This window comes from Entelurus aequoreus, linkage group LG28, assembly GCF_033978785.1.
Source record: "Entelurus aequoreus isolate RoL-2023_Sb linkage group LG28, RoL_Eaeq_v1.1, whole genome shotgun sequence".
NCBI classification, from domain to species: domain Eukaryota; kingdom Metazoa; phylum Chordata; class Actinopteri; order Syngnathiformes; family Syngnathidae; genus Entelurus; species Entelurus aequoreus.
Genome location: NC_084758.1, coordinates 25,423,164 through 25,438,921, shown reverse-complemented (window position 1 = coordinate 25,438,921; position 15,758 = coordinate 25,423,164). Strand labels below are relative to the sequence as shown.

The window sequence follows — 15,758 nt, the reverse complement described above, 5'->3', positions numbered from 1 at the left end:
AAATAGACAATAAATGACGCCAAATTCAGTTTTAAGGCACTGAAATATTAATTTAACAATACAGTGGAACATGGAACCGCTACAGATGGCCCATGAGTGGTACGGTTTGGAGTACTACCAATGTTTAAAAAAAAAAAAAAAAAAAATCATGTCCCACAAGTCAAACTTGAAAGCACCTGGAGAGCGTAGACCTTCGCCAGGCCCTTTCTCCCAATAGTAAAAACGTCCTAAATCCAGACTGTGATCCTGATCAACCAAAAACTGTAATCCCTTTTTCCCTTATCTCAGTTCTGACATTTCCTGAAAGGTCGATGAAAATCTGCCATCATTTTTTGAGCCATCTATGAAAGAAACGGGGTGAAGCCTCTTGTCAGTCATCCAGTGTCTTTGTCCCCGTGGGTGGAGGCAGGGCCACCAGCATACACACACACAAAAGTTGAAGCTTGTAACGTAAATGTACGGTAACGTCCCAAATAACGCTAAATCAAGTATTGACTACTCTACCTTTGCCTCCCTGTTAAGTGCAAGTGCTTTGTTTGTCAAAACTTAATTTAGCCATATTATTTATCGTTTTTATTGTGTATATTTGAGGGTTCCCCAACCCATCCTTGCTGAGACAGAACCTATTTACCGTATTTTTCGGACTATAAGTCACAGTTTTTTTCATAGTTTATGAAAGTTGCATAATGTTTTTTTCCTTCTTTATTATGCATTTTCGGCAGGTGCGACTTATACTCAGGTGCGACTTATACTACGAAAAATACGGTAATTGCTTTTGGTTGTGATTTTTATTCAAGTACAACATTTTGCTAACCGACAGAGTATATTTTATTGTATTATCTGTTTGTTTTATTTGACTTGGAGATTGAAACGTTTACATTACAATTCAAATGTTGAAAAATATAAAAAATACAAGTTTAGCGTGTGAAAGGGTATACTTGGATTATTATTATGTATTATTACATCAGTGGTTAATTTGGTCTCAAAATACTGTTACTTGATCGGCAGTAATCTGTAGGTCAATGTATCGTTGAGCAAAATTTGTTATCGACCCAGGCCTATCTTGTTCCCTATCCCATTTCAGACATTTCCCGAAAGGTAGATGAAAATCCACCCATAACTTTTGGAGCTATCTAACGTGAAATTAAAGAAATATTTGTGTCTTCCGTGTTTTATCGTCAGTTTTGAAGCCAAAATAAAGCTGTATTGTGCTTCACGCATCCTCTTTGATAACCAGTAGAATTGCCGTTGTTTTTCCATTTTCCTCTGCTCACTGTGGTGTATGATTGAATTTGGTGGTGGTTCGGAAGGGCTGTAGGCGCAAATTGGCACAATCCGTCAGTCTACCCCCCAGGGCAGCCGTGGCTAATATAAACGCAGTGGTGTGCCGTCAGGGCCAGCAAGGCCTTCTCTGCTGGCCTAACATAACCAGAACTCACGATCATAATTAAAGATAAAAGTAATTTTTAATTTAAATTCCCTAAATATTGAAAAGTATTAATATTCTCTTCACGTCATATTATGCTCCATCCAGTTCTGTTGTTTTTAGATTAGAGATTTTATCCAATCACAATTCAGCTAGCTTTAGTTGCCATGCTGTACGAAATCTGCCCGGGGCCTTCAGAATCAACAATGCAGGCGTCTATGCACTTTAAGTGAACGGACATAAACAGTTGTAGTGTTTCCCCCAGAAAATTTGTCAGTTAAGGCGGTGTCTCTCCAGGGGGAATGGGGCGTCGCCCGGGACAGGCGGATGGACGGGTGTAAGGAACAGTGTAATTTTTTGGCCTGTCGCCACCATCACGTGTCCATCTCATCGCTGCCTGGGGGGGGGCAATAGACTACAGACTGTGGTGAAGTAGGCCGGCTTCGTCGCGTGAAGAAGCCTACAATTTTTGATTGTGTTTTCTGCTCCGTATGCTGAATGGCAATATACATCTCGATATTTTTTCCATAAAGTAAAAACAAAACACAAAACAGTCCTAGTTACCTGAGATATTAAGTGTGTCATTATTTTGACTTAGTAAATATTGACTTACTAAGACAAAATAATGAACAAGTCAAATGAATGACTTACTGTAAATAAGCGTTTGCAATAAGCGACAATGCTGGGTGCTGCAGAGACGTACTGACAGAGGCAGAGGCAGTACGAAGCGTAGCAGCTTGTTAAGACTTTAGTTTAGCACCAAATGATAATATAAATACATTTAATAAAGTCAAATACAAATAAGGCAGCAAGAGAAGTATCCTACACTTTTCTTTTTTAAAGTAAATCTGAACAGCCGATATGGGCATCTACATCAACTATATGATTTGCCTGAAAAGCTGGACAGGCCAAAAAAAAAAAAAAAAGACTTTAGTTTAGGCGGTGGCTCTTTGTTGTTAAGGCGGCCGCCTTAACAAGAAACCCCGAGTTGATAGACAGTTGCGATAGCCAATGAGATCACGAGTTGTTGTCAGTAAGGCCTTCCAGATGGCCTAAGGCAGATATATATAGTGATGTTATGAGCTAGGTAACATAAGAACTCCATTACCCAGCATGCCACAGTAGTGAAGAGCATGCGCAGTAGCCCCGTTTAGGTTGTTGAATGTAGCTGGATGTTATTGACGAGCACGCTGTGGAGTAAACTTTAAGAACTCGGCCAACACGCCTCGTCTGCATGTTTTAAGATTAGACAAGACAACACATATATTTGCAAGGCCATTTTCAAGAAGGGTATTTAAAGAGAAACTACATCTTGTGAGACCATGTCGGCCAACCCCGGAAGCTAGCTCAGCTGTCCCGACGATGAAATGGGGAAATGCGCGGCACACAAGTGGCACCACTGGCGTCGAATGGGTGCTACAAATTGTGAGTTCAAATATTTTATATCTTTATTTTTTCACGTTTAATATGTTTTTTGCAATTTTAATTTTGACAGTACCCCATAAGATATGTTTTAATTGCTGATGCGGGTTTATTGATTTTTTAAATGCGACAGAAAATAACCCATTTTGTACACTGCACAGTAGTGCGTAAATGTGTTTCTGTATAGTATTTCTTCAGCTATGGTCACGTGGTGACATAAATTATCTTATTTTGAGAGGTAATCATTGAATTTGGACATCACTGAAGGCCTAGGTGGGAAACACATGGCCCGCCACTGTATAAATGTAGCTTCCACCATCAACGTGTGAATGTGGAGTGAATGATTAATGGGCTCCCTGTTCTCTCTGTAAAGTGCTTTTAGTGTCTAGAAAAGGCTTTACATAAAATCTAATCCAGTATGTTGCTTAGTGTTTTAGCGTTTTACAGACCATCTTCAAGCCGCTTTCTGAGAATGCGTCGTTTTGCGGGCACTCTTATTTGCGTGCTGACGACCATCTTCTCTTCAATCAATCAATCAATCAATGTTTATTTATATAGCCCTAAATCACAAGTGTCTCAAAGGGCTGTACAAGCCACAACGACATCCTCGGTACAGAGCCCATTGTTGTAGTTTTTAGCGCATCAATATCGAGTCTACTGACAGATTAAGTTTGAACTCTACGCTACTGTACCCCAACAGTGGAGGATTTTTTTAGCATGCATGTGCATGTATGAGCCAGTCTGCCCCACAACAAGAGGATAGAGAAAAATAATATGGCGTATACAACTTTTGATTACAACTGAATAAAAACGGCGGACTCACGCAAAGCTCTCAGACTAAACCTTTACCTTACATGGAGATATCCGCTGACATAACTAGGTTAAAATACGTGACTAAAGTCTCAAATTCCAAATGACTCGTTTAGAGCCAGTTCAGAAGAAGGCAAGACTGTTTTTAAATATCTCTGCCATGCCATAGCCTCCATGGTTTGATTTCACATTTTCAGGACAAATAGACGATAACAGATACCATCAGTTTAAAACAAGTTTGTTTTGCACAATAGGACCCCTTTAAAAACATGACAGTCTAAAGGCCTCCTTCAGAATGTTACCATGGGTAAAGAAAATAAAAAATATACGATGAAAAAGTTGTTTTCTATGAAAAAAATAAATAAATTCCAACTTAACAACAATTATTAGTCTTTAATTGACAATTAACAAAAAATATGGCATTAGCCAAGAATTATTTGTCAATTGTTTTAGTTGTGAATTAAAACAAATGTATTGGCCTTCATGATATTCAGAGTATTGGATAATTAGTAAATATATTTATCCAAGTGTTATTGTTTTGTCTTTTAAATTAATCAAGAATTGTATAAATTACAGTTTTAGATTAAAAAAAAAAATTGGAAAAATGAAATGTAAAAGGCTGAATGGACGATATTGGCCTTTATTTTGTGTGTAGTTAACATATTTAACTGCTTGGCATATCTTGACCTACATTGTGTTGGTGTTCATGCGTTCTACGCACACAAAATTAAATACTTTCAATGCACCCTTTAATTGTACTGCGTGTATGAATGTTTGGCCAAGTTATTCATACATACACACATTAGGTACCTACGCTCCCACATACATACACAAATACAGTACATACCTACACACTCAAAGTTTGTACATCCACAAGCACATTCACTGTACAAACATACATATACACATACTGTACATATACATTCACTGTACAAACATACATATACACATACTGTACATATACATTCACTGTACAAACATACATACTGTACATATACAAATACATATACATACATACACTCATGCATATAATCACGTTTCATCAAACATATCTTGTTGTTGCCCTAGAGCAGGGGTGTCCAAAGTGTGGCCCGGGGGCCATTTGCGGCCCACATCACAAGTTTTGTTGGCCCGCGGCATGTTGTCAAAATAAAATCAGACAAAAAAACAACAGTAAAAATGTAAGCATAATAAGCAAATATGGTAGCTAATTGTAATACTAATATTAATACAAAGCAGACACATTGTTTTGTCTGTAAATCTATGTCTGTTTTAGATTCTTTTTTTCTTTTCTTTTTTTTTTACAAAATAAAATATCAAAACAGCCCCCACATGCTTTGACTCATCAGTGTGTGGCCCTTTGTGGAAAAAGTTTAGACACCCCTGCCCTAGAGGAAACTGGGTAACACACGGCACACTGACAAAGCTTAACCTATTATTACTATAACAATCTACACGGTTAATATAGTTGGCTTCTCTTTCTTCCCCTCCATTTATCTGCTTTCTTTTGTATTTCAAGTTATCATTACATATATATTGTGCATCTCAACAATTGTATTGTTAATAGAGGTAATTGTTATTATTCATTATCAATAGTGCTATTTATTTTGGTATTTGTATTGCTCCATTTGTAGTGTAATAATGTTCATTGTCATTTCTGTATTATTATTTATTTCACTAACTGCTTCTTTGCTTCTTCACTTTTACCATCTATTTGTAAATATCCTATTTGCTGATGTTGTTCTATTGTTGTTGTTGTTATTGTTGTGTTTGCTGTTGTTGTTTTTGTCTCTCTGTCTTATCCCCCTCTTGTCCCCACAATTTCTCCCTCTGTCTTCCTTTTTTTCTCTTTCTATCCCCTCCTGCACCAAATAATAATATAAATACATTGAAAAAAGTCAAATACAAATAAGGCAACAAGAGAAGTATCCCACACTTCTCTTTTGTAAAGTGAATTTGTACAGCCGATATGGGCATCTACATCAACTATATGATTTGCCTGAGAAGCTGGACAGGACCAAAAAAAAAAAGTTTGGCGTGTTTATGACAAAGTATAACCACAATAATAACATGTTGCAAAATCCATGCAACTAAGACGGCCTAACTAGTACCGCCACCAGATGGCACTGTGCTGGAGGTCCTAATGATGTGACGTTTTGACATGAGTCAGTTCAACGTCTCCGCCCCATTGCGTCACCTAACCACTTCCTCTTTCAAAACCCACGTGCTGCTTGGATGTGTGTGAGAAGAGAGAGAGAGAGAGAGAGAGAGAGAGAGAGAGAGAGAGAGAGAGAGAGAGAGAGAGAGAGAGAGAGAGAGAGAGAAGAGAGAGAGAAGGGGGAGGGGAAGCACATTTCGGGAAAAGCAGGGTAGACCGGGAGGATGATGGGTTGACACCTTGGGAGCATCTTACCTGAACTCCTAGACAACATGGAAGGCAGAAAGGTCCTCCATTTCGTGCCATCTGGTAAGTTCTAGTGGTGTGTGTCTTTGTTGGGTTGGGGGCAGGCTGTGGAGTAAGACGAGAAGGTCTCCCACGGTGCAACCTGAGCCACCTGGTGTTACATGAAGACCCCCTCTCTTCTGTATGTGTGGCCTGGGTAGCACATATCACAACATTCATCAGCATAAACATGTGGCAGTTAGGTCTTGGGACTATGGCAGTAAGTACTTGGGACTATGGCAGTAAATTCTTGGGACTATGGCAGTAAATTCTTGGGACTATGGCAGTAAATTCTTGGGACTATGGCAGTTAGGTCTTGGGACTATGGCAGTAAATTCTTGGGACTATGGCAGTTAGGTCTTGGGACTATGACAGTAAATTCTTGGGACTATGGCAGTAAGTTATTGGGACTATGGCAGTAAATTCTTGGGACTATGGCAGTAAATTCTTGGGACTATGGCAGTTAGGTCTTGGGACTATGGCAGTAAGTTATTGGGACTATGGCAGTAAGTTCTTGTGACTATGGCAGTAAAAAAGTACACAGATGTCAGTCACGCTGTATTATATTTGAACACTCAGTACGCCTGTACGTGTCAGAGAAAACTGGTTTCCAGTCGCTTAATCTAGATGTGATAATCAGATTTTTCAAATGCCAAACACCACACCATCAGGCTAAAGGGGCTGTTTGCAACTTCCTCACAGTTAGGTTTTTCAAAGCAAAACACAAGAACACCATTGGCTAGCTTATGTTACCATTTGTGGTTTAACAGAACAATTTGTTTTCAAACTGTCTATATTTTTTACTATTACTAAGTTTTATATAATATTAGGAAAACTGTCACCTCCCCCCGGTCTCGTCAACACACATAAAAAACAGTCCAAGAGAAGCAACTATAAATTTGCAGTCATGTTATGATAAATGGTAAATGGGTTATACTTATATAGCGCTTTTCTACCTTCAAGGTACTCAAAGCGCTTTGACACTATTTCCACATTCACACACGCATTCACACACTGATGGCGGGAGCTGCCATGCAAGGCGCTAACCACAACTCATCAGGAGCAAGGGTGAAGTGTCTTGCTCAAGGACACAACGAACGTGACTAGGTTGGTAGAAGCTGGGGATCGAACCAGGAACCCTCAGGTTGCTGGCACGGCCACTCTCCCAACCACGCCACGCCGTGATAGAATATACATTCAACGACAGCTAACGCTAGCTATCGAAATTGCTATCATTAGCAAAAAAACACCCAAAGCCAATGCGGTGCACGTGTCATGTGCGTGCGTAGTGCCGTTATTATGTCCCAGAAGCCACAAGAAGGCGGGATATGACGCTTAAAGTACATTGGAAAGTTAGCGCCCTCTAGGGATCTGTGTAGATGTTGCAGAGAGCCCTTTGTTATGCAAAACCAACTGTTCTTACTTACTGGTAGGTACCTGTTTTTGTGTATTTGGGATCTGCATAAGTGCTGGAAATTTGAAAGGCACGGGCTGGACGATTATGGCAAAAATAATCACGATTATTTTGATATTGTAATCATGATTAATTACCCAATTTGAAAACATGAGTATTTATTGTACCACCAAGACCTAACCTCAGATATAGCTGAAAAAAATATCTGGATATAAACTCGTAACCAATAAACCACAACAAGTAAAATAATAATAGCAATAACAATAAATGTAAAAAACAACAGCAATACAAAAAACAATACATTTAAATCTTCCTTTTTGTATTGTTAACTTAGTTTTTTTTACCTTTTACACCACCATAATGTGTGTGCTTTTTGTGTAAAATAAAATGTTTGTTAATTAAATGCAAAAATCCTCACATTTATAAGGGCAACACATCTTTGGAATATTTTGACCGGTATTTAAGGTCAAAGCATAATAATTATGTACCGTATTTTTCGGAGTATAAGTCGCACCGGCTGAAAATGCACAATAAAGAAGAAAAAACATATATAAGTCGCACTGGAGTATAAGTCACATTTTTTGGGGAAATTTATTTGATAAAACCCAACACCAAGAATAGACATTTGAAAGGCAATTTAAAATAAATAAAGAATAGTGAGCAACAGGCTGAATAAGTGTACGTTATATGAGGCATAAATAACCAACTGAGAACGTGCCTGGTATGTTAACGTAACATATTATGGTAAGAGTCATTCAAATAACTATAACATATACAACATGCTATACGTTTACCAAACAATCTGTCACTCCTAATCGCTAAATCCCATGAAATCTTATACGTCTAGTCTCTTACGTGAATGAGCTAAATATTATTTGATATTTTACGGTAATGTGTTAATAATTTCACACATAAGTCGCTCCTGAGTATAAGTCGCACCCCCGGCCAAACTATGAAAAAAACTGCGACTTATAGTCCGAAAAATACGGTAACCATGGTGACATCCCAAACTTGTAGTAAACATGCTCTTTTCTCACTCATTCACTCACCTGTTTCACTGTCACAAGCTCCGCAATTTGCACGGCCCATTAATCGTTTTTTTCCCGATAATTATATTTTCATAATCGCGAGAAGCCATAATTGAAATTGAAATAAAAATGTGATTAATTGTCCAGCCCTAGTGGAGATATTTATTAAACAATCTTGCCGACCTTCATACTTCCTCCAAATAGGCGATTTGGAATTTGCCCCCAATTGTGACGTTTTACCCATGTGTGATGTCTTGAGTTTGAGTTTGAGTTTATTTGGAACATGCAAGCATACAACATGATACTTCACAATTTCCAGTTTCTCTTTTCAACATGTTCGAAAAGGAGTAGGAAGAAGCAGAGCTTATTTAATCCTACCCCTTTTCTTTTACATAACAGTTTCTAAAACTTTTGTTCACTTCCTGTTCTCAATATATTCACAATATACTCCATAAGTAATCACAATAAAAATAAATAAATAAATAATAATTGGTTAAGTAAGTTACATTTCATATGATGAGATAAGTAAGATTATTTTGAGAGTGAAACAATGGATGAATTAAATAAATTCAGTATTCTTCTTCTTTGTACTTTGTAAACACTTTAAGTTTGAAGAGTTTCTTGAAGTGGATCATATTAGTACATTGTTTGATTGCTTTGCTTAATCCATTCCATAATTGAATTCCACATACTGATATACTGAAGGTCTTAAGTGTTGTACGTGCATACAAATGTTTTAAATTACATTTCTCTCTAAGATTATATTTCTCCTCTTTTTTTGAGAAGAATTGTTGTATATTCTTGGGTAGCAGATTGTAGTTTCCTTTGTGTATAATTTTAGCTGTTTGCAAATTCACTATGTCGTGGAATTTCAGTATCTTTGATTCAATAAATAAAGGATTTGTATGTTCTCTATATCCAACATTATGTATTATTCTAACTGATCTTTTTTGTAACACCGTTAATGAATGAAGTGTACTTTTGTAATTATTTCCCCATATTTCTACACAGTAGCTCAGATATGGTAACACTAGTGAGCAGTAGAGAATATGAAGTGATTTTTGGTCTAATCTGTCAGCAGATTATCCGTATATAGCAGAGAGTTCCTTCTTTTTTCTCTATCCTCTTGTTGTGGGGCAGACTGGCTCGTACGTGCACATGCGCCCTCCGCTGTTGTCGTTTCTAATACAAAGTAGCCTATAGTTCTAACTTATATCTGTCAGTAGACTCGCTATGGAAGCACTAAAAATTACCGGTACAACAAAGATGTCGGGGAGAAGACACTGTTGAAGTGGAGGCACGTAAATAAGAGCGCCCACAAAACGGCGCACCAGAAAGCTGTTTGAAGATGGTCTGTAAAACAATCTATGCAACATTTTGACCAAAGAACCACCATTACATGTTATGTAGACCACAAGGAAGTGATTTAAATTCAGGGAAAAAAATCATAATATAAGAAATCTTATTTTGAGCCAAATTATTTGTGAAATGTGTAGTATTTTAGTGTAAATTAGTGCTTGGAAACTCCCCCCAAAAAGCAAACAAAAGGGCTAAGAAAAAAAATGAACCATACAAAACTTAACATTGCTAGCAGGTACTGTAATTCTACCAAAAAATAAAATTTTCCAATTAGACAACACATTTGATGAATTTCTAATCAGAGTTTTAAATGTACCAAAATATGCTTTATTTTAATCTTAAATTAAACATATTTGAACATTGACAGAAATATATCAGGACCTCAAGAACTTGCAGACGTTCTTCCCAGAAATGAAAAAGTGTATTAACAAGTAGATTAATAATTGGGGTTGGGGTTCGGCGCACCCCTCATTGCCTCGTCGGCCGGCGCGGATTCTGGGGACTGCGTTCTGGTGGCCTGCCAGGCTTTTATTTATTTATTATTATTATTATTATGAATTAAAAAAAAAAAAAAAAATTAATTTTTTTTTTTTTGAATTATTTACTTTCTTTATTTTATTTTATTTTTATTTTATCTATTTATTTTTGTTTGTTATTTTTAATTTTAATTTAATTTAATTTGTTTTTTTTGTTTTTTTAAAATTATTATTATTTTTGTTTAATCTTATTATTTATTTGTGTGGCGTCGCGCGGGTCTCGCTTCCTGTTGGGTGGGGTCCGTGCCCGTGTGGCCCGACCTTGCGCTGTGTGGTCTCTGTTGGTGACTAGATGTGGTGGCGGCGCGGCGCCCGTGTCTGGTCTGGATGCTGTGTCTCGGTTGTTTGGGCGGTGGTGTGTTTGTGCGGGTTTGGGTTGGGGTGGTGGGGTCTTTTGGTGGGGAGGGGTGTCGGTGTCTCTTGTTTGCGTGTTGGCGTTTGGGCTTGCTGGCGGGCTGGCGCTGACTGGTCTCCGTGATCCTGTTGGCGTGTGGTTGCCGGTCGCGGTTTTTTTTTTGATCGCTTTGATTTGATTGGGTGGTGCTGGCTGTCTGGGGGTGTTGCGGCTGCTGTTTCTGCTGCCGTTTGTTTGTGGTGTGGGCGCCCGTGGCTGCTGGGTCTGGTGCAGGGGGGTGGCTGATGTTGTGACTGGTGGCAGCACGCGCGCGTGGTGGTTGTCGGGGCTGACAAACTGTGTATATGTATGTATATGTGTGTGTATGTATGTATGTATGTATGTATGTATGTATGTATGTATGTATGTATGTATGTATGTATGTATATATATGTGTATGTGTATATATGTGTATATATATGTGTATGTGTGTACATGTGTATGTGTATGTATATACATATGTATGTATATTTCTGGAGGTACGTTCGGGGCCTGCCTGTCGGGTGGGGGTCGGCGCCTCGGGCTACTGCATCCGGACTGCGTGTCTGGCGCTCCTGGGTCCCACCGTCCATCCCTTCCGGGTGCCCGTCTTGGTTGGGGCCTGCTGGGTCTGGTCCCTGCGTCTACTGTGGTAGCTTGGTGCTGCAGGGTATTCCGAGGTGCTGCAAGTCGGCCAGTTGTTGGGGCGGCGACATTGTGTGTCAGCATGTATGTGATCTTCTTTTAATTTTTTTTAAAAAAATTATAGTTTTTTAATATATTTTATTAATATTATTGTTATTTTTTTTTTTTTTTTTCCCCTACCTCAGGGGGGGACTCGGCGGGGCGGTTGCTGGTTGTTCCATCTCCATCGTTGGGGTCCCTGCGGGTGGGGTGGGTGGATCCCGTGGCCCCGTGCTGGGTGGTCCTGTGGCGGCCGGTTTGGGTGGGGTGGCCTGGGGCTGGCCTCGCCGCGCTTTCCGGGGGTGGGGGGTGGGCTCGTGGGGGCCTGGTTGCCGGTGGGGCGGGGGCGGTCTTCCCGTCCGGTTGCGGGGGGTCTCTGGGCCCCTCGGGCGGGGCGTCCCGCCTTTCTGCCCGTGTGGGGTGTGGTCTCTCACTGGCTTGGGGTCTGGCTTCCCCCTGCTTTTCTTGTGCCTTGTCCTCTGCCGGGTGCGTCTGTCTGCGGCCTGCTGCTGGCCCCTGTGGGCGGCACGGTGGGCCGGGCTCTGGGGTTCCTGTCGCTGTCCGGCTTGGCTGCGTGGGGGCGGTGATCCCTGATTCCCTGGGCACCACACCTACTGTTTGTGGGTTGGGCTCCCGCACACACTGGGAGTCAAATGTATTGTACATGCAGATTCACATATACTCACACACATACATAGGTACCTACGCTCCCACATACATATACAAATACAGTACATATTTACACACTCAAAGTTCGTACATCCACACGCACACTCATTATACAAACATACTGTATACACATACTGTACATATACATTCACTGTACAAACATACATATACACATTCTGTACATAAACACTCACTGTACAAACACACACATACACATACTGTACATTTACATTCACTGTACAAACACACACATACACATTCTGTACATATACATTCACTGTACAAACACACATACTGTATACACATGCTGTACATTCACTGTACAAACACACACATATACATACTATACATATACATTCACTGTACAAACACACTTATACACATACTGTACATATACATTCACTGTACAAGCACACATATACACATAATGTACATATACAAGTACATATGCACACATACACTCATGCACATAATCACCTTTCATCAAACATATATTAACGTTGTTGCCCTAGGGTAAACTGGGTATAACACATGGCACACTGACAAAGCTTAACCTATTGTTACTATAACAATCTACAAGGTTAATGTAGGTTGCTTCTCTTTCTTCCCCTCCATTTTTCTGCATTCTTTCGTATCTCAAGCTATCATTACGTATATGTATTGTTGCATTTGAACAATTGTATTGTTGATAATAAAGGTAAAGTATTGGTATTGTTTATTATCAATAGCGCTATTTCTGTTGGTACTCATATTGCTTAATTTTTAATGTAATAATGCTCACTGTCATTTCTGTATTATTTTTCATTTTCACTAACTGCTTATTTGCTATTACTTTTACCATCATATTTGTACATGTATTATTTGCTGATGTTGCTCTGTTGTTGTTGTTGTTGTTGTGTTTGCTGTTGTTGTGTTTGCTGTTGTTGTTTTTGTCTCTCTGTCTAATTCCCCTCTTGTCCCCACAATTCCCCCCTCTGTCTTCCTTTTTTTTCTCTTTCTATCCCCTCCTGCTCCGGCCCGGCTGCACCAAATCATAATATAAATACATTTAATAAAGTCAAATACAAATAAGTCAACAAGAGAAGTATCCTACACTTCTCTTTTGTAAAGTAAATCTGAACAGCCGATATGGGCATCTACATCTACTATATGATTTGCCTGAGAAGCTGGGCAGGACATTATAAAAAAAAATACAAAATAAAAATAAAAAAATAAAAAAGAATGTTGACAAAATAATAGAATGATAAATGACACAATATGTTACTGCATATGTCAGCAGACTAAATTAAGAGTCTTTGTTTGCTTACTTACTACTAAAAGACAAGTTGTCTTGTATGTTCACTATTTTATTTAAGGACAAACTTGCAATAAGAAATATATGTATAATGTACCCTAAGATTTTTTGTTAAAATAAAGCCAATAATACCATTTTTTTGTGGTACCCTTTATTTAGAAAAGTATGGAAAAGTACCGAAAAATATTGAAATAATTTTGGTACCATTACCAAAATATTGGTATTTGGACAACACTAATAGGAGGTATAGTTATCAAAGGTGCAAGAAAACGCACACCTGACTTACTACTTCAAAATGTGTTTTCCTAAGAGTTTCCTGGTACCTTACAGACCAGGCAAGTGCCGTGGTTACCACGAATGAGTTAAAACACCCAAATCCCAGATTAAAAAGATTATGAAGCAGTAAAAATGTCTCATGTTACAATCTGTTTCAGGTTGTATCCCAGTAGTAGTAGTTGTATCGTCTTGCCTCACTCAAACTGAATATCAGGATATAATTGTAAAAAGATTCACAAGGGGCACTCCGAAGGTTATTATTGCGTTCATTGTGTCGTATGAGCAAACATCAGGTTGTTTTTAAACTGCTGAAGTGGACTGAGGTGTGAGGCTTCCTTCCTGCTATTTGCTTTATTTTCTACATTGGAACCCAAAGGGCAAACACAGCTCACGCACTGACTGCTGTTAAGATTATTTAGGCTGATTGAGTTTGAACACGTGTACATGTAGCGGCTATACACTGGGAAGGAAGGCCATTTAAATGCAGGGTTTCCCCTACATGTAATTGATCGTGGCGCCACACTATGGCAAAATAATAGCTAATAAACCTTTAAAATTAGGGTTTTTTCACGTAAAAACAAATTTAAGTAATATACTGTACGATTGGATATACACTACCGTTCAAAAGTTTGGGGTCACATTGAAATGTCCTTATTTTTGAAGGAAAAGCACTGTACTTTTCAATGAAGATAACTTTAAATTAGTCTTAACTTTAAAGAAATACACTCTATACATTGCTAATGTGGTAAATGACTATTCTAGCTGCAAATGTCTGGTTTTTGGTGCAATATCTACATAGGTGTATAGAGGCCCATTTCCAGCAACTATCACTCCAGTGTTCTAATGGTACAATGTGTTTGCTCATTGGCTCAGAAGGCTAATTGAGGATTAGAAAACCCCTGTGCAATCATGTTCACACATCTGAAAACAGTTTAGCTCGTTACAGAAGCTACAAAACTGACCTTCCTTTGAGCAGATTGAGTTTCTGGAGCATCACATTTGTGGGGTCAATTAAACGCTGAAAATGGCCAGAAAAAGAGAACTTTCATCTGAAACTCGACAGTCTATTCTTGTTCTTAGAAATGAAGGCTATTCCACAAAATTGTTTGGGTGACCCCAAACTTTTGAACGGTAGTGTATATAGCCTATTATTTGGGTACTATTCACTATTGATTGATTTATTGATTGATTGAAACTTTTATTAGTAGATTGCACAGTTCAGTACATATTCCGTACAATTGACCACTAAATGGTAACACCCGAATAAGTTTTTCAACTTGTTTAAGTCGGGGTCCACGTAAATCAATTCATGGTACAAATATATACTATCATCATAATACAGCCATCACACAAGTTAATCATCAGAGTATATACATTGAATTATTTACATTATTTACAATCCAGGGGGTGGGATGAGGAGGGTTAGGTTGATAACAGCACTTCAGTCATCAACAATTTCATCATCAGAGAAATGGGCATTGAAACAGTGTAGGTCCGACTAGGTAGGATATGTACAGCGAGCAGAGAACTTAGTGAGTTTGGATAGCATAAGAACAAGTATATACTTTAGAAATACATTTGATTATTTACATTTGGTTATTTACAATCCGGGGAGGTGGGATGTGGAGGGGGGAGGATGTTAGTCAAGGGTTGGAGTTGCCTGGAAGTGTTGTTTTAGTGCGGTTTTGAAGGAGGATAGAGATGCACTTTCTTTTACACCTGTTGGGAGTGCATTCCATATTGATGTGGCATAGAAGGAGAATGAATAATGATAATTTGGCTGCCGAAAAAAGACTTTAGTCACCGAAACAGCACTGCCGAAACCGGATGTTGTGATGACGTAAGCCAGCGTTTTTCAACCTATTTTGAGCCAAGGCACACTTTTTTCATTGAAAAAATGCAGGGGCCCACCGCCAGCACAAAACATTAAAAAACGAAACTCAGCAGCCGATATTGACAATAAAAAGTCCTTCTCGCAATTGTTGGATATAAATTCAAACCATAACCAACCATGCATCACTATA

General features: G+C 38.8%; 1 protein-coding gene and 1 long non-coding RNA gene across 4 annotated transcripts in view; one reads left to right on the top strand and one right to left on the bottom strand.

Annotated features, from left to right (window-relative positions):
* The window catches only part of LOC133645171 (solute carrier family 4 member 11-like), a 96,539-nt gene that overhangs the window by 23,548 nt on the left and 57,233 nt on the right, over positions 1–15,758 (top strand). The window contains exon 1 of one of the 2 annotated variants that reach the window (XM_062040022.1): positions 5,988–6,125. The exons of the other annotated variant lie outside the window; for it this stretch is intronic. Within the exon in view, the coding sequence (XP_061896006.1) occupies positions 6,089–6,125 (37 nt within the window). The 5' untranslated portion in view covers positions 5,988–6,088. Of the gene's footprint in view, positions 1–5,987; positions 6,126–15,758 lie in introns of those variants that run through there. 2 annotated transcript variants of the gene reach the window in all.
* The window catches only part of LOC133645173 (uncharacterized), a 76,278-nt gene that overhangs the window by 41,896 nt on the left and 18,624 nt on the right, over positions 1–15,758 (bottom strand). Inside the window, exons 2-3 of one of the 2 annotated variants that reach the window (XR_009824919.1) lie at positions 6,072–6,254; positions 5,700–5,885 (exon numbers count right to left, since the gene is read on the bottom strand). This is a non-coding gene — a long non-coding RNA (uncharacterized LOC133645173). Of the gene's footprint in view, positions 1–5,699; positions 5,886–6,071; positions 6,255–15,758 lie in introns of those variants that run through there. The other variant, XR_009824920.1, reaches the window with a different exon arrangement.